Raw genomic sequence first — 19,721 nt, forward strand, 5'->3', positions numbered from 1 at the left:
ATGTCGCCCGAGGGGGTCATCCTAGGGATTGCTGTACGGACCGCTTTTTGGGCATCGTGGACGCTCTGGGATGCTCCTGCCCCTTGTAAAGCCATCACGTTGCAATAGCAGCTGGTTGCAACCGGTGTAGCAGACCATAATACTGAGGTATCGCGGGTTCAGCCAGGTTAAAATCCCACTGATGCACCCGTTGGGCCCGGACCAACACATTCACCCCCAGTCTTGCCAGAATCTCACCCTTTACTGTCGTGTAATCGGCCGCTTGATCATCTGGTAAGTCGAAAAACACCTGCTGGGGTCCGGATGCCAGGAACAGAGCGACGATCTCAGCCCACTGATCTCGGGTTAGTTTCTCCCTCACGACCACCTTTTCAAACACCGCCAGATAGGTCTCGACATCGCCCGACGGGGTCATCTTAGGGATTGCTGTACGGACTGCTTTTTGGGCATCGTGGACGCTCTGGGATGCTCCTGCCCCTTGTAAAGCCATCACGTTACAATAGCAGCTGGTTGCAACCGGTGTAACAGACCATAATACTGAGGTATTGCGGGTTCAGCTGGGTTAAAATCCCACTGATGCACCCGCTGGGCCCTGACCAACACATTCACCCCCAGTCTTGCCAGAATCTCACCCTTTACTGTCGTGTAATCGGTCGCTTGATCATCTGGTAAGTCGAAAAACACCTGCTGGGGTCCGGATGTCAGGAACAGAGCAACGATCTCAGCCCTCTGATCTCGGGTTAGTTTCTCCCTCACGGCCACCTTTTCCAATACCGCCAGATAGGTCTCAACGTCGCCCGAGGGGGTCATCTTAGGGATTGCTGTACGGACCGCTTTTTGGGCATTGTGGATGCTCTGGGATGCTCCTGCCCCTTGTAAAGCCATCACGTTGCAATAGCAGCTGGTTGGTTTCCTGCTTATTAGTCTCCCGCTGTTGCAAGTTAGCCTCCACAAGGGCTTTCGTGACAGCTTCCATTTTGTCGAGGGACCGGGTTGTAATCTCGCTGGTTTGATGTAAGACATACAACCGTGCCCGGAAAAACAAAAAGATTTCGGCCTTCACACCAGCCTCACTGCACTTGCCCGCATCCTCCACCAATTGTGGGGATTTGCTCTAGTAGTCGGGATAAGAAGGTGCAGTACTGTCACGGCTGTTTAAGGGTAACCAGAGCATACACAGTAAGAAGAGCTACTGACCGGACCCCAAACTAGGGAAGAGAAAGGGTGACCCCTGTCAGACCCTCAACACTCTCCCTATGCTGCTAAAGCACATGCCCGGATCCAAATGGTGGAACGAGGCATGCCCGCGTACCTTAGACTGATGAGCCCTGTAACCCCTACAATAGTGGAAGGGGCACGGCCACCGGTGCCCTGCTCAGAATATGGAGGGAACCGTGGCCACCTCAGATCCAGTCAGGAAATCACCAGGTACACAACAAAGTCTGCAGCCGCAGATGGTCTGATGGAGCTGCAGCCGCAGAGAAGACGGATCCAAGGGCCGCTGGCAATATCCGGAGTGCTTGCAGCAGCAGAACACAGGTCCAGAGAACTAGTAGCTAAAGAAGTGAAGATACTCAAGGCAGAGCTACAACTGAAAAGAGAAATATAATCCACGCCCTGCAATAGGAGGAGGGGTGATTTAAAGGCAGGGAAATCACGAGAGACAGCTGGGAGTAAAGACCTCATCACATGGGCGGAGAAACAGAACAGTGAGAACACCTCCAAACTCTAAGTGACATCATCACAGGGGTGGAGACACAGAGCTGTGAGAACGTCTCAAAGCTCTGGTAGTGACAAGTACAGAGGCAAAGTACAAGTTTATAATTCAAATATCCATGTTTATTCACACGTAAGGTCAAACAAAAAACACTCTTTGCAGAGTTGGTGTTTGTTCACACAGAGTAGAAAGTTCATACATAACAAAAAAAGTCACCTTGTCGGCAGTTCTGCCTCCAGCAGTCTAAATGCAGGCTTTAGGTGGCCTGCTCTCCCAACACACGGGTCTCAGCTCTTCAGCCCAGCACAGGGCTCAGATCACAACACACAGGGCGTTCTCTGCTGCTGAGCCCAACTTAAGTATAGCCAGGTGCTGTTAAAACCCGGCCTGGAACGTGAGGAATAGTCACCCACCTAGCACTTTGACTACTCCCAATAAGAGCCGTCCAAGATCAGCTATTTACAGCCATACTAAATAGCAAAAGTGTCAATCAGCATTAGCTGCCGCTGACACATGAAAATACCGGCTCTTACTTCACCAAGGCCAGGAACCTCGGTGACACATACCTACCATCAATGACGACCCCTCGTACCTTCCTACAGTGTTCACAGGAATGATTGTTAGCGATTATCGGGTAGAAAATCTGGCAGTCTGATATACCATTTAAAATATAACAATTGAACGACCAGTATAAAGCAGAATTTTAGAAGACAATTTCTTCTGCACGTCACTAACAAGTAAGTAACTAAGCTACTGCTAAGGAGGTCATCCCTATGGCTGACTGAGTAAAATAACACTTACATATATTTTGTTCTCGTGGTATCTTCGATAGAGATTGTACATGATCGATCCTACGTGAAGATCATAGAGTGCTGCCATATCTTCTACACCATTTGTGCTGGTTGGATGCATAGTGGTTACCTTCTGCCGAGTAATTGTGCTTTGTTTGTATGTAAATACCTAAAAAAGAGAAGAAAAAAAAAATATATTTTCAGTTCATATTTAAAATAGATTCAAATAGTGCACTTGTAAACCCCAAAATTGTAAAATGGCAGTGCAACCATTTCATTAATACTGAGAAGTATTGTTGCTGTCTTTGGGTAGCTAAAGAAACATGATTTTATCATTAAGTTTGTCTCTCATGTACCAGCCATTTTGGCATGCTCTGAAATTTTGTTGCACATTAAAATGAAAAAGACATGCAGCTGTTATTAAACAAGGTACGACTTCCATACTATCATTGTTGAGGGACAGCTCATAAGCCACCAAATAATGGTGCTGCCTCCAATCATCTCAATGTGGCTGGTCTACAAAGTGAACTAAAGCTGACCATTTACTGTATAAGATATCTATCAAATGATTGTGAAAGGATTTACTGCCAATCTAATGTTTATAGTGCAAAGGCGCACATACACATTAAGCTATTGTTGGCCTAACCCGCTGTTTTCAGTGGCATTGTCCGACAGTCTAAGGCTTCGTTCACATCACCCTTCAGCCTGTCTGTTCTTCAGCTCAGTTGCCGGAGCAGGAGAACGAAAAGGACGGATTCGACACATAACTGAGCCGAACAGAGCCTACAGACCCCTTAGACTATAATGGGGTCCGTTAGGTTTCCACTCAGAAAGAAGATTTTTGAAACGGAGACAAAAGTCGTGCATGCACACCATAGGAAGAAGCACTAGCCTCTGTGGTGGCCAGGACCGTGGGAGTGCACATACAGTAGGTATTCAGAACCTGCATTGGCAGTAATCCCCAGATAGGAGCAGTGTATAATGTGTACTGTGTTTGGCAGCCAAGGCTTTTCTCCTCATAGTGTCAGGACGGATCCTTTTGGCTCAGTTTCGTCAGACGGACACCAAAATGCTGCAAGCACCTTTTTGGTGTCCATCTCCAGAGCGGAATGGAGGCGGAACGGAGCAAAACTGATGCATTCTGAGCGGATCCTTATCCATTCAGAATGCATTAAGGGAAAAACGGATCAGTTTTGGACCGCTTGTGAGAGCCCTGAACGGATCTCACAAACGAAACCCAAAACGCCAGTCTGAAAGTAGCCTTACTTGTTGACTTGTCTATTGCTGTTATTTATGACTCTGTTTGTACATGAACCCCAGGATTGTAAAGCACTGCGGAATATGTTGGCACTATATAAAGATTATTATTATATTATTACTGTAGTTCAGCCTGCAATTTTCTCCTAAAAGACTGTAGTTACCTTGGCTGTTAACAACACATTAATGAGAAAATATCTGAATAGCCATATAAATGATGTAAGGGTAGAGCATGTCTGTATGCTGCAGTTAATAAGCATTATTAGCCTAAATGAATTACTTCATATTTGAAATAAACCACATTTAGAAATTGCATCCATTTATCACTGACACTTTGTAATAGTACAATTACTAAAATAGGCAGACAATTGTTCTCCCGCATGATTACTATAAAAGTACATGCTATGCGTTTGCATCCGGGATCAGACAGCAACCAGAAAACACTGCAGAACAGAAATATCTCAGAAATCTATCCTGCTTGGGGGGATTCTTGTTTGTATATATTTAGCAGCAATCATATATACCCTAAACTTGCTAAAGCTCTCACATCTTGGCCCTATGGATGGTGGGGGGAGTGAGGCCCAGGGTTCACGTTACAAGTTTAGGAATGTGGCATCCTGCGGAGTTAGTGCCGGGATGCCAGACTATTTCAGCAGTTCTCTGACAATACGCTGAAATATCTCACTGAATGCAACTATTAGTGTAAAACAATGTGCATCAATGTAGGGAAGTCTATTGAATAATGCATTTCCTTCAAATACATTGTCTCCAAAAGCCAAGTTGCAACTACAGTATATAGCAGCACACCCTCCGGAGACATACTCGTGACCTGTGGCATACATTCCAGACTTTCTGGTTCTTTGTAAGATTCTGGTAGTTTGGTACCTTATATGTCTATACATTAAATCTCCTGAGGACAGACTCATTTGATGAAAACCAGACCCTTGTAGAATATTACCGCTCCTGTTTAATCATTTAGTCTAGGGGGTAGGAATGTCCATGTGAGTTTTGCTGCTCTGTGGTGGAAGTCATGTTAAAGCTTCAGTGTCTTTCACCATAGTCAAGGAGTGTAATGCAGACAGCTAGAGAATGGAAAAAGTGTGATATAACCAATCTGAGTCCTAAAAGGGGCTGTCTGGACTACTTCCACCAAAACACACATAGAATTAAGAATGTCAGATGTAATGTACATTAATGGTGGTAGTAATAGACTGTAATAGTGATATGTATAGTAACCGATAGGAATATGTTCACATGACACATTTCTAAGGTGCCCTAATACCGCTAAAATATCTGGCGTGAAGGGCTACAGTGACGACTACTACAAAAAATTGGCAAAATTTACTAATGTGGTCTAACCTTTAGACTGGGTCTACTCAGATTAGACCAGTAATCGCTAACTACTGGCTCTCCAGCTGTGGTGAAACTACAACTCCCAGCATGCTCCATTTATTTCTATGAAGTTCTGAGAACAGCCAAGCCAGTGTACATCTTGGGAGCTGTAGTTTTACCACAGCTGGAGTGCCAGAGGGTAGCCATCACAGGATTAGACAGTCTAAAGATGCGCCAAATCTATTACATTTGCTCAGGATGTAGGATAAATGTACTGCATTGTTAGACCTTTTGTCTAAATGAATACCACCACCTTGCATAAACGTTTCCACTAAGCCATAAACGTTTCCACTAAGCCATGCCCCCTTTACCAGCGAGGAGTAAAACGTGTCTAAAATACTTAATAATTGTGCCATATTTTGATTAGTAAATCTGCTCCATTGAGTCAACAGCAAAGGAATCTCAGCGGACCATGGCTTCTTCAATTCATATGCTTAGTATTTATTCCATAAATCTTTATAGTAAATGGACGCGTTTCGGCCCGTCCAGCCTTCGTCAGCAAACTGCAGGCAGCGTTTTGGCGTCAGCCTCCAAAGCGGAATAGAGATGGAACGGAGGCAAACTGATGTATTCTGAGCGGATCCTTTTCCATTCAGAATGCATTAGGGCAAAACTGATACGTTTTGAACCGCTTGTGAGAACCCTGAACGGATCTCACAAACAGAAAGCCAAAACGCCAGTGTGAAAGTAGCCTAAGTCACATCTGTGGCTCCAGCAATGAGCAGGTCCACTCTGCCTGAACAGAAATGTTCTCTGTTTAATGACCTTGTAGCCTACTGATTGCTTTTAAAGCTAGATAATGGTTAAACCCAAACAATCTGCAAGATTTATAGATAAGCTCTTTAACCGAGAGTCAAAATTAAACTGCACTGCATCCTTGACTATGGCTTATCCAACACAAAATATGCAAACCTTATCTACTCTCAAAAACGTGACGTCAGCTGGAAGATGCACCATGAAAGCTTACAGTCCAAAAATGCTGACAGTGCATGTGTATATACTGTATTATTAGTACACCACTGCGATAAGTGTAAGGATATATTTCTCATCATCTGGATACCACGGATCAGTTATGGAAAAATACTGTGGACTTTAGGAGCCAGCTAATCCAATCCACAGAACATACACTTTTTATTTTGGTAGCCAATCAATAAAAACTTTATTCTCACCTAGACATGAGTAACTGTAATGTAATGCCTCAGTATACTGGATAAAAGTACTCTTCATCAAATAAAACATAATATATAGAGTCATTTATATATAATGAGAGAGATTACTTGTACTGTATATACAGTGCGGAGGAGATGGGTAAGTAAAAGAAAGCTTTTTGTAAATATATACATATATATATATATATATATACATATATATATATATATATAGATATCTATACTGTATAGTCTCTCATATATACTGTATAGTCTCTCTGACATGACCCTCCGATCTTAGCATGACATGACCAATTTAGCTTGGGCATTTCAAAGAGGTTTCACTGCATATGAAATATAAAGACATGAGTTCATCATATTTTACACAAATTTAAAAGGTATCAGAAGAGAAGATATGGTATCCATATACGTTATATTAATATATTCATAGACATTCCCATGTGCCTAAGAATAGTCAGCATTTTACAGGAGACCTTGGCATTCAAACAACCAAAATTTAGTGTGAGAGCTGCACATAATTAGGAAGTCTGCGTCATACAAGTTCTACATTAACACTTCATTATTCACTGTTTCCCCTTACAAACATATGTACGTGTGTCTCGCCAGCATGCGCTTGTGAGGCCCGCTATTTAAGGACAAGCTAAAGCACGTTATAGATAACGTTATAAATAATGTTCTAATAACTATATGTTCTGTGCTCTAAACGTGATAGGTTATGACCCTAAAAATTCAGTTGAACGTATTGGCTGGGGGCCTAGTAGAGAAATATTGTAATTAAAGGGAAAGGGAGTTTCCAAACTTTAACATGTCGTTACTTATTTACATGTCATTACGGTTACTACTATAACTGTCATTTTTGAAACAAGGATTCTTAGATTCTTTGACTAAATAATAACAACCATTTTGGCAAGAAGCCACCATTTTTGCAATAAGCTGTACCTCAAAGTGATGGATGCATGAGATAAAGATATTTTACTCTGTTGTTTTTTTGGTTTTGTAGAATTGTGTCATTGTAGATAAAGATAAGGGAAAAGTAAGTTGAGTAATATATTCAAAATGTTTGTCTCACGGATCAGTGAGTGTGGACGCACTGTGCCAACTAACTGGTTGGCTTTGGGGTAAATCCCAAGCGCCTTATCCCGGTGCTCACCTAGCATTCACGCTTTAATCCCTTGACAGGGATATGGACTTTACTGCAGGGGAACAACTAGACCGCTACCTGTTGAGATAGTCCCAGTATAGTTGGCAGCTGATCCATTGGGTCACCTAAACACATCAAAATGCACCTAAACACATCAAAACAACAGGTACAGTCTGAACAGACACTCCTGAAAGCTGAACTGGGAGGTCAGGAGTACACAGGCAGGATGGATACAATGTAGGCAAATCTTCCAAACACCTCTGCTGGTCACAGGGAACCCTAAAGCTCAGGCACCTTCTGTCTGAGGTGCCACTGGCTGGGAAGGATTTGAAGATATGCACCGTCCCTTTAAAAGTCCAGAGGTAAGAGCACATGTGCCCTATAGGAACAGAGACTGGAGCAATGGAGAAAGCAGCTTGCAGCCAGCATGGTGAGTAGCAAGACAGTGGTGGGCATGACCTAACAGTTTCTGATGTTTACAGCATTACACTGTCTGGCTGGAATTCGGGGAAGACTGCATTTTCTGGGGCCTGGGGATTAAGGATATGGGCCCTCTACCACCCATGATAGAGTTTCTTACTCAGTTTAACTTCTTCCCAATAGTGCCATGTAAACAGTGGCGTGTCTAGGGTTAAAAAAAATGTACCCCCTCATTGTACAACCTTCGCAGTAGTTTTGTACAGATATGTGCCCCCTCACAGTAGTTATGCCCACATTGTGCCCTCTGACAGTAATTATGCCCACATTTTGCCCCCTCACAGTAGTTATGCCCTCTCGGTGCCCCTTTTACAGTTGTAATTTCCTCTTTGTGCCCCCCTTCACAGTAATAATCCCCATTGTGCCCCCTTCACAGTAATAATCCCCTTTGTGCTCCCTTCACAGTAATAATTCCCACTGAGCCCCCTTCGCAGTAATAATGCCCACTGTGCCCCTTCATAGTAATAATCCCCATTGTGTCCCCTTCATATTAATAACCCCCATTGTGTCCCCTTCATATTAATAACCCCCATTGTGTCCCCTTCATAGTAATAATCCCCATTATGCCCCTTCACAGTAATAATTCCCACTGTGCCCTCTTTGCAGTAATAATGCCCACTGTGCCCCCTTCACAGTAATAATTCCCACTGTGCCCCCTTTGCAGTAATAATGCCCTCTGTGCCCCGTCACAGTAATAATGCCCTCTGTGCCCCGTCACAGTAATAATGCCCTCTGTGCCCCCTTCACAGTAATAATGCCCACTGTGCCCCCTTCACATAAAAAATGCCCTCTGTGCCACCTTCATTGTAGTAATGCCCTCTGGCTCTGTGCCACCTCTATAGTAGAAATGTCCATTGTGCCCCCTTCACATTAGTAATGCTCTCTGTATCAATCTATATTGATGGAAGCGCACATTGCTTCTGGCACCCCCCTGAGAGCCGGCACCCTGAGCAGACTGCCCCCCACGCCCCCCCTTTAGTACGTCACTGCATGTAAATATACTGTATGTGAGCTGTCTGAGAGGGGTGCATCCAGCGGGCCGGTACTGACCCAAAAATCACTTTGTCATATCATGATTAGCACAAACACTGTAAAAATAAAACCCCAAAACATTGGTGGAATTGAGTTAAAATGTATTTATTTTTTTACATGAAATGATAAATTTAATGGTATTATTAAAAGACATAACTTGTCCTGCAAAATACAGGGCCTCATACTGCTCTTTGAACAGAAAAGTTAAAAGGTTATGGCTCTTGGAAGAGGGGAGGAAGGAAAACAAATAAAAAAATATAAAAAATTGGCCTGGTCTTTAAGCGGTTAAAGTCTTTCCCTCATTATTTTCTTCTTGTGTGAAGGGAAATCAAGTATACATACATAGCCAAACAAGTAAAAAAAAAAAAATGAAAGATTGGTGGTAGGAGCCAGCTGATGGGCGGAGTCTTGATGGCTTGGCCTATAAGATATGTGCAGTACTTTCACACTATATTATTCTACTCTGAAAGTTTAGCTTCATCTTCTTTACTCACCTTTCACCACATTCTGCAGCTAAAGTGAAAATATGCCAGCTGTATACTGTACGTTCTTAAAATGCAATTTCATCTCACATTTGACTTTTCCTCTATTAGTGACTGATCCATCGCTGACTGTAAGTGTTCCTGGTTAAAGTTTAACATAATTGCAAGAAACATCGCACTGATGCAAGTCAATGCTGGCAAAATCTGACAATCTTGTTCTTGCTTTTTGATTTTAACTATTGAAAGACAGCTGGAGTGTGCAAGACTGCATGCAATTCAGTGTACTGCTTTGGACTGGAGTTCTAGGTCAATTGTTGTAGAGGACCTGTCATCGCTCCTGATGTGTCTGTTTTATTAGCTACTTGAACTCCCCATGTAATAACACTTCTGGAGCATCTATCCTTATGACTCTTTTGTGCCAGTGATGTATTACTCCTGCTAGAAGTTATGAATGCTAGCTGTCTGCAGTGTAGGTCTGGGTGTTTCCAGTTGTTAGTGCGTCCCTGTACAGTCTGATACTGGCAGCCCTGATTGGATAGTGTCAGAGATTTGTTAATTTCTTGAAATTTGTTTTTGGTCTGATTCCAAAGAATCGGTCAAAATAATTCAACCTGGATCGAAAGTGCCCCAGTTGTCCAGCTGTAATTGATGCTCTGGGGTTTCCTAGGACTGTATCCAACGACAGTATCAGTAATGTTAAAGTGACATTTATGGCTATGGGTGGAAGCATGGTAGCCAGTCGTAACAACCAAGCATGTTTTAAAACACACTGCCCGATTCTTTTTAATTAAAGGGGTTGCCCGGTTCAGAGCTGAACCCGGACATAACCCCTTCTTCACTTATTCAGCATAAATGAGTGGCGCATTGGAGCATTTCATGCTCTGATGCTCCCCCTTGCCCTGCGCAATGAAGCTGCTTGTTTACATTGTCATACTGCTAGGCGGAGTGATCCCGGTGAAGTCACTGGCACAAATGGGAGGTCTACAGTGCTGTCCTAGCCTGTTTTATAGGATAGGGCAGCAATAAAGATCCTCCATTAGTGCCAGTAACCGGACGGAGAGGGGTGCGGCCGGGCACCTTTTATTAACGGACCTCCCCTTGGGCACCTTAAGTGAGTGATTGACAGGTTATAAAAATCTGATGCATGGTCTAAAGATCTTTACCGCTCTGAAGATGATTGAAATTAGACCTTATCCTGGACATATCTGCTGCTGCTTGATTAGAACATTAAGGATTCTATAGTCTAATGATCATTATGGTTTTACGACTAGTCTGACTAGGTTATAGACTCTGTATGGACTAGGTATTAATTTCCCTAGCATAGCTATGTCAAACACACTACAGGTTGAATTGTGATGCCTACTGGAGACAGAGACAGGGATTAATGTGAGTGATGGCAATATCTTTACAACACTTCAGAATATGTAGGTGCTATGCTGGTTATATCATTAAGCGATGAGTATGACTAATTTATTGCTATGGGCTGACCAAGAAGCTGGATTGAAGTGATAATCATTGCTTGCAAAACACAAATTCATCAGATAGAAGCATGGAAAGCAAGTGTTAGAAGGGAGTCCTCTAGGGAAGCAGGTCTTCGTGTCGCCAGGTATGAATAGTCAGAAAATAATAAAATAACACACTCGCCCATTTCAACCCGTGCTGTTCCAGCGCTGCAGCTCTGATCCTCCCCATCAGGCAGTTTGTCTGCAGAGATGATGTGCCGATGTCCTCCGTATAAGCACTGCAGCCAATCACTGGCTTTAGAGGTCATACGTTGTACAACACTGAAGCCAGGAACTGTTTGTAGCCATGCCCATGGTATATGGGCACACTATTGCTGCAGCGATCGGGGGGATTGGAGCAGTGGCGCTGGCAGATACAAGGGCTTAAACAGGTCCTGCCATTCACCATATAATATATTGTTGCAAATCTTTTTTATTATTTCAGCAGTAGCACATACTAAGCTATAAAACACTATAGACGCCATAAAAAGAGGCTCTGAGGTTATTACTGTATTTGCAGTAAATTGCCAGATTTCTTTAGTAATGAAGCAATACTGTTCATGTTCAGACTACTTCTGTTCCCCATACCCAAGTCTGGATCATCTGCCATACGCATGATTTCTGGCCAATGTTCTGTTGCAAATAAAACACATCCTGTTTCTTTGTGTTAGTGAAATCATTTCATTACACAATATACAGAATAAAGATGTTTTCCATCAAGTGGCTTAACAGGTGCATCAGCGTTATATATAGCGCAATGAGCAAAATTATACCCACTACTGGAGGATGCACAGACATAAGAAGAGGCTACAGACCATGAGAGGCCACTGTCTATTCCCACTAGACATGACAGGGGAAATGACACAAAGATCCACCGCCTTCATCCTAATATCGGTGAATGTTTATGCACCTTTTGTATCCAGCTACTGTAAATTGTTGGACAACAATGAAGCATCTTTGGTCTAAAATAGTCTACACAGGACTCAGTCATTTTAGATACATGTTTGCTTAAAGCCACAAAATTACAGTGAAAAGCAGCAAACACACAAAGAATATATCATCAAGTTCACATCCAGTCTTTAATTGTTTCAAACATCTTAAGCATTGCTACCACTGGAAGACAGAAATATACAATACTAACTTCATGTCCAGGAACATGTAGTAAGTTCACTGAATTACATTGTAAGTCAAGGAACACATAGCAGGAACTTTGAATCTCATTATAAGTCACGGAACATAGGTACACTAAAAGTCAAGGAACATGTAGTAGGTACACTGAATCTATTATAAAGGTCATCAGTAAAAAAAAAGATCTTGGAAAACTCCTTTAGGTTTGCATTCACAAGATCACGTCTCCTATTGGTTTCATTAACCAAAACTTTACCATAAAAGATCAATAATTTTGTTTTGTTTTAAAAGCAAATCTTATAGAAATGAAGGTGACTTCTTATTACTGTTGCTAAATTTGGAAATGCCAAATGGTTGGAAAAAATGTGCATTTCATAGCCAATACTCTATGATTCACCTAAATCATATTTATATATAAAAATAGAACACTTAATAGCAGGCTTGGAGGTAATTGCAGAGGTCGGACATGTTTGCAGTAGGTAAATGGCATCAACATGGATTTTATTTCTAGAAAATTGTAAATGGCGGATGGTGAAAAGGAATTCTGTCTGTCTTGTTTTCATTGTAAATAAGCCTTGCTATAAATGCTTTCTAATTGCAAAGTCATTTTAAATGAGAGAGACGAGTCAACAGTAGTCTAGAGCAGGGGTGTCAAACTCAAATTCATCGGGGGCCGCATCAGCAGTTTGGTCACCCTCAAAGGGCCGGTTGTATCTGTAGGACTATGTGTCCACTCTTTATTATCATAAATTATTGTCACTGCAGAGGTTAATTTGCATATTATAAGTCTTTATTTTAAGTAGAACGGCGGCAGCAGCAGGCAGGGAGTTATAAAGCATACTGTTATGTAGTGCTGACATCAGCCCATCGCTAACGTCAGTCAGCTACATAACATAACGTTTTTTCTGATGATTGACAGATTCAGAAACCTGTTTTTTTTTGGGCTACTTATAATCCCTATACTGCGATATATCAATACATAATGTTATTAATCATTTTGGTTCAGTAGATAATGCAAAAAATTTACTTTTATCATATGCAAATTACCTGTCTACCAGCGAGCAGGGCGGTTACTTGCTGGTAGCAGCGGCATCCTCCTGTCATGGAGACGCCCCCTCCTCATGTTGATTGACAGGGCAGCGAACGCGCTTGTTCTCTGGCTTCGCCCTGTCTGCATTCAAAATCTGGCGCCTGCGCCGTACCTGTCTTCAGTCAGCACAGGCGCACTGAGAGGAGGACGCTCGCTCGGCCGCTCCATCCTCAATGCGCCTGCGCCGATGACGTCACATCTACACCCTGCGCCGACTGAAGACAGGTACGGCGCAGGCGCCAGATTTTCAATGCAGACAGGGCAAGCCAGAGAACAAGCGCGTTCGCTGCCCTGTCAATCAACATGAGGAGGGGGCGTCTATATGACAGGAGGATGCGGCTGCAACCAGCAAGTAACCGCCCTACTCGCTGGTAGACAGGTAATTTGCATATGATAAAAGTACGTTTTTAGGAGATTCTACTGAACCAAAATGATACATAACATTATGTATTGATAAATCGCAGTATAGGGATTATAAGTAGCCAAAAAAAAATATGTTTTATATTTATACCTTTTTAGAAGTGATTATCTGGTGTCAGGACTGTCTTGGTCAGGTTGAAAAACCACTGCTGCACTGTCTGCAGGCAGGGCACAGTGGGCACTGGGCTGGGCACTACTTGGGCGCTGGAGCTGGACTGGAGAGGAGAAGAAGAATGATTTCAATTCTCCCTCTCTGCCTCTCTCTCTGATGTCACTTCCTGTGTGGACCTGACTTCCTTATCAGAGAGAAGGAGGGAGGGACTAGTCTGGGAGGCAGGGGAGGAGCAAGGAGGAGCGAAGACCGGAGACTAATTGAACACAGTGAGTGAGCAGCTGCGCTGCCTGGCATCATTCACTGTTACACTGTAGTGATTGTGTAGACTAGAGGAGGGAGGAGAGGGACTCGGGGAGGAGAGGGAGGAGCACTGGCTGCGCTCAGCTGATCACCCGGCCCCGGCTGCCGCAGTGAGTGACAGCAGCTAAGCTTATGCGATCTGAGTCTGTCTCACAGCACTCTCGGTCGGACATCCACACTGTCTGCAGTTTGAATGAATAATCCTGTGCCCGGGCGGGTGGCAACCCTAGGCTACGCGGGCCACATGACTAGGTCTGGCGGGCCGGATTCGGCCCGCGGGCCTTGTGTTAGACACCTGTGGTCTAGAGGATGAGGTTTCAAATGCTCACAAAAATCAAGGCAAAATATTACAATTCAGGAAAATGTGGATTCATTGTTGAAATGCTAATGAGAAGGTGAAAAATACTACAATGTTTACAAAGGTTCAAAGTTCAAACCAATAAATATCCCCAGTGATAAAACCAGGGTTTATTTTGGCATTTATAGTATTAGTATTAGTATTATAGTAAGAATTTAATCTGAATATTATTTGATATTATGTAATAAGGCTTAATAGTTCTAATTGTTTACTATACTGATAAATCTCCCCAGTATAGAACTGTTTTCTCTTTTCTTGGGCAAATGTGAAAGTTGTCGTATTGACTTTAGATTTTTGTCTATTTTCGCTTTGGCTGATTATTGCTTTCCTAGAGATAAGCGGCATCATAGCTTTAGATTACTCCAATCTACTAATATGAAATCACGATCCTGGCACTGGGCTTTGCAAACCTCAATAACTAAGTTTTGCGGAAATAATTCCTAAGAAGGTACCAGGACATGAAGAGTAACAATACCATGCTCTTCACAAGAAGAACCTGCTATTCTCTTTTGAAATACTTCTGAGAAACACTCTAAATCCAATATATACATAAAGTCTGTGTCCATCACATATATGGGGAAAAATATCCTCTCTGAAGTTCAGTAATGGTTTAGTCTGCCTTTTTAAAAAAACAGAGCTTCCAGTAAGGTTAGTAGAATCAAAGGAACCCCAGGTTTTTGCCCTTTAGTGTCACCACCAGGCATCTGAGAAGCTCTGACAGATGCCGTTCAGAACCTCCTCCTTGAGCTTCCTTTGTTTTGCTTTCAGTTCCTTATCTCGTTAGCCTCTCTCAGCTGTTATGTAGTTGTACTGATTGCATCCCTTTAAATTCCTCCCCATAGTGCATCAGTTTGCAGTTTATATTACTTCCTGGAGTGTGTGTGCATGCTGATCCTACTTCCCAGTCTTCTACAAGATAAGTGTTGTGCATTCATTTGTATTTTTCTGTTTGCTGGATCCCAGGTGACCCTGACTCCCTCCGTATCTAGTGTAGGGAGCCGGTGGTCGTGTCCCCTCACTATTATAGGGTGTTCAGGTGTTATACAGTCGAGGTACGAGGATATGAGATCATCTACCATTGGGATTTTCGCATAGGCTGAGCAGTCAGGGAGAGTGCCAGGTCTGATGCAGGGGTCTCCCTTTTTGTTCCTTAGTTTTGGATCCAGTGAGTCATATATTCATTTTGTGTTGCCTTGTTTCCTGTACACCTTCCGTGACATTTAGCTCCTGTACAGGGATCTGTCCCCAGGTTGTGTCTACAGAGTAGTTGGTTATTGGTGGATCAAGGAGTTAAAGACCCCGTATCCAAACGAAACCAAAGTTCAATACCAAGTATTAGCAGAGAGAAGTTCTAAGCCAGGTGAGATTCTAAAACAGTGTCAGAGCAGAGTGAAATCGGGAGGGAACTATGAGTGACAGAATGGAGAAATGGAAAGTCAAATACAGTAGTCTGAGCTCAACACCAATTCAAGTAAAGAAGGGTTAAGCCAAGACAGTGTCTAGTGAGAAAAAGGTCGGAAAAACGGGGATAATCAAACACAATCTAATTGTACTTGCAGGACTTAATAATGTGCACAGGTAGCAGCAAAAGCTAGATTCAAAAGATCTGATGCTAAAACTGACCACCCTATCAGCCCCCTGATCTGTCCGCTGGCTGGACCATGCGTCCTGATTGGCAGCCAGCCGAACCTCCTGAGTGGTGAAAAAGTCAAGTTGTGCAATTAGTTTGACAGATTTACACTATTTGCCTCCCCACAAGCACCACCAAAGTGACCACAGTGGCGACAGACACTGCATGGATTGCCAGGAGGTAAGCTCCCTCTAATATCTTTAACAAAATATTTAGGGTTTGCCAATGACTCCAGTGAGAAAATCTATTACATTTCTATTAGTTTCAAACTTTTCATAAACTAAGGTCAATTGCTAAATTTGAGATACCAAGGTTTGCCCTTTACTTGAAGGAACTATTTGATTGGTTCCTATAGAAGCCTATAGGGTGGTATGGATATGCAACCCTACACTAGTTCCCCCAAGCTTCCCTGGCTGTAGGAAAGATTTGATAACCAGCTTTCTGACAGTGATAGGGAGCTCACAGTGTAAAGTAACACTATAACACTATATAACATAAATAACATATAATACAGACATATGATGGCCAGCCCTGAGCTACACACGTAACATGGTCAGTAAACAGAGGCTGGGTTTTTTAATATTAGTGACGGGTTTATTTAGAATACGTACAGTAAATAAAAGTGATGTTGGATGGCGTGAAATATTCAGATTTAGTCCTGTTATAGGGGAATTGAAAATGGAAAGCATTACTCATGGATTATTCACAAGACTATTGCTGGAGATGGTGTTAATTTATAGACAGTCTCTTCTATTGGTCTGAACAGTAGTCAGACAAGCGTCACAGTTATGACTATTATAAATGCAGGCAGTAAGAACATGTCCGCTCTTTCATGTCTGTCGCCAACTTTATAAAGTTCACCACAGACATTAGATGTACAGTGATTTCATCAGTATTGGTCAACCATCTAATGTGCTTAGGAGCATCCCGACTCTCCTCCGATGGCAGAAACTGGATGCGGGAAGGGTCAGGCATATTAATTTCAAACATGCCCCATCTTTTTACTCACATGGAAATATCCACAGTGCTCTCATAACAGTGACATCAACAGTGCCTCCATAACAGTAACATACACAATGCCCCCATAACAGTGACATCAACAGTGCCTCCATAACAGTAACATCCACAGAGCCCCTATAACAGTGACATCAACAGTGCCTCCATAAGAGTAACATCCACAGAGCTCTCATAACAGTGACATCCACAATGCCCCCATAACAGTGACATCTACAGTGCCTCCATAACAGTAACATCCATAGAGCCCCCATAACAGTGACATCCGCAGTACCTCCATTCTAGTGACATTCACAGTGCCTCAATAACAGTAACATCCACAGAGCCCCCATAACAGTGACATTCACAGTACCCCCATAACAGTGACATCCACAGCGGCTCCATTCCAGTGACATCCACAGTGCCTCCATAACAGTAACATCCACAGTGCTCCCATAACAGTGACATCCCTAGTACCCCATAACAGTGACATCCACAGTACCCCATAACAGTGACATCTACAGTGCTCTCATAACAGTGACATCCCCAGTGCTCCCATAATAAGGGCATCCACAGTGCATCCATAACAGTAACATCCACAGAGCCCCCATAACAGTAACATCCACAGAGCCCCCATAACAGTAACATCCACAGTGCTCCCATAACAGTGACATCCACAGTGCTCCCATAACACTGACATCCACAGTACCCCCATAACACTGACATGCACAGTGGCCCAAAAAATGACATCCACAGTGCTCCCATAACAGTGGCATCCACAGTACCCACATAACAGTGGTGAAAATGGCTGGGTTGTTTTAGAAACCTGGTATAAAACTGTGGGTATGTCAGTGAGACTAAGAAAGAAGGACCTGTGAGCTTCTATTGGCCAACAGGGGTCATGTGACTTTGTGTATGTCAGTGAGACTAAGACTGAGGCAAGCTTCTATTGGCTAATACAGGTCATGTGATGGTACCATATTTGCTTTTGCATTATGATTTTTTGTGATTTTAAGAACAGTAGGTCCTAGAGAGCTTAAATCTGGTCTAAAACTTTCGGAAGTACCTGATGTATCTATCGAGATAACGATTAACTGGTGACCACAGATGTTGTGTCTATTACATGTGCAAACAGTGTGGTCATGGAAACAAGAAGATAGAGGCATCAGAAGAAAACATTTGCATGGAGAATTCACAGCAGCAGGTTGTACAGTATTTCAATGTGATTAGATTGCAGGGAAAGTGATTTACAAGGTGAGTTACGCTTTAATGTTTCAGTCTCTATCTGTATGACTTTGAAGAGCATCTGTCAGCATGATCATCCTATTAAACCAAGCATATTGCCTGGCAGGGTTGAAGAGCTGATCATGCTGAGTAAAATTATATCTTTCTTTTTTGTAGGATGAACTGCTGCAATATCTTCGTTTTCATATTAATGCAAATTAGCAACTTCAAGCTCCAAGGGGCTGGCCTGAGTCCTTAGAGCACTGCTAATACACAGCCCCTGTGATCTGTGCACTCCCGCCTCCCTTTTGATTGACAGGGCTAGACATCTCATCTAGCCTTGTGTTCTCCTGCCTACTCCAATTCGGCTCAGTGACTTGTGCAGGGAATCAGATGCTGCTTCCTGAGCTCATCAGATCAATTTTGAAAGCGCTGACTTGGCTCAGTGACTCAGTGCTTGTGCAGTGGATCTGATGCTGCTTCCTGAGCTCGGAAGGCAGTATGAGATCCATTGGGAAAGTGCCAAGTCACTGGGCCGACTCGGCACAGGAGTGAGAAGACCAGGCTAGACAAAATGAGATGGGGAAAGTGAGGGCACAGGGGCACTGGATTAGAGGTGCTCCAAGGGGTAAGGCAAGTGCCTTGGTGCTTGAGAAAAATTCCAATTAATATGAAAACGAGGATATGACTGCAGCAGTTCACCCTACAGGAAAAAAAGAAAGGCATCATTTTACTCAACGTGATCAACCCTACCAGGCAATATGCATTGTTTAATGGAATTGATCATGCTGACAGATGCCATTTAAATGGAACTTCTCAGAGTGGACAACACATTTTAAAAAATATATATATATTTTTTTCTAGCATTGTGGATGTTTATTGTCCTTTATTGTCCACACATGTGACGGTCCCTTTGTGTTTGCGAATCAGCCTTTTGGTTCACATCCTTTTGCTCATAGCTAGCAAACATTCTCATGGCTATGGCGTGTACCCTTACCCTTTCATTATTAACAAATAATTCCATAGACAATCAAAAAAGGACTTTCTCAACAACCTCTCAAGCATCCACCCCTACAGCTGAGATAAATTATAACTCTTGAACAGTGGAATGAGGATGTCGGTCTGTGTATAACATCTGATTTAATATGAATTCAATAGAAGTGTGGCTATTTCTGTACTTTTCTGCTCGAGAAATAAGACCCAGATGGTGTGCTATGTGTCTAAAATCCCACAGTATGTATGATCTCCTTAGGAGACCATTTGCATTAGGCTAATTCACAAAAGGTCTACTGCAACGCATGTTGTTGGGAGTATTGAAGTTATTCGATTAGAAAGAAGACATACCGTATTTTTCGCTTTATAGGACGCACTCCCCCCCCCAAAAAAAGTGGGGGTAAAATGTCAGTGCGTCTTATAAAACGAATACTAGTGAGAGCTTCCATTATGGAAGCGCTCACTAGTATGTATTAGGAGCGAGGAGCGAAGCGCCGCAAGCGCAGATAA

General features: G+C 42.9%; 1 protein-coding gene across 1 annotated transcript in view; it reads right to left on the reverse strand.

Moving 5' to 3' along the window:
- Positions 1-19,721, reverse strand: part of MYO10 (myosin X) — a 230,000-nt gene that overhangs the window by 137,983 nt on the left and 72,296 nt on the right. The window contains exon 3 of the mRNA XM_044295842.1: positions 2,519-2,677. Within this exon, the coding sequence (XP_044151777.1) occupies positions 2,519-2,677 (159 nt within the window). The remainder of the gene's footprint in view (positions 1-2,518; positions 2,678-19,721) is intronic.

Source organism: Bufo gargarizans, chromosome 5 (assembly GCF_014858855.1).
Source record: "Bufo gargarizans isolate SCDJY-AF-19 chromosome 5, ASM1485885v1, whole genome shotgun sequence".
Classification (NCBI taxonomy): domain Eukaryota; kingdom Metazoa; phylum Chordata; class Amphibia; order Anura; family Bufonidae; genus Bufo; species Bufo gargarizans.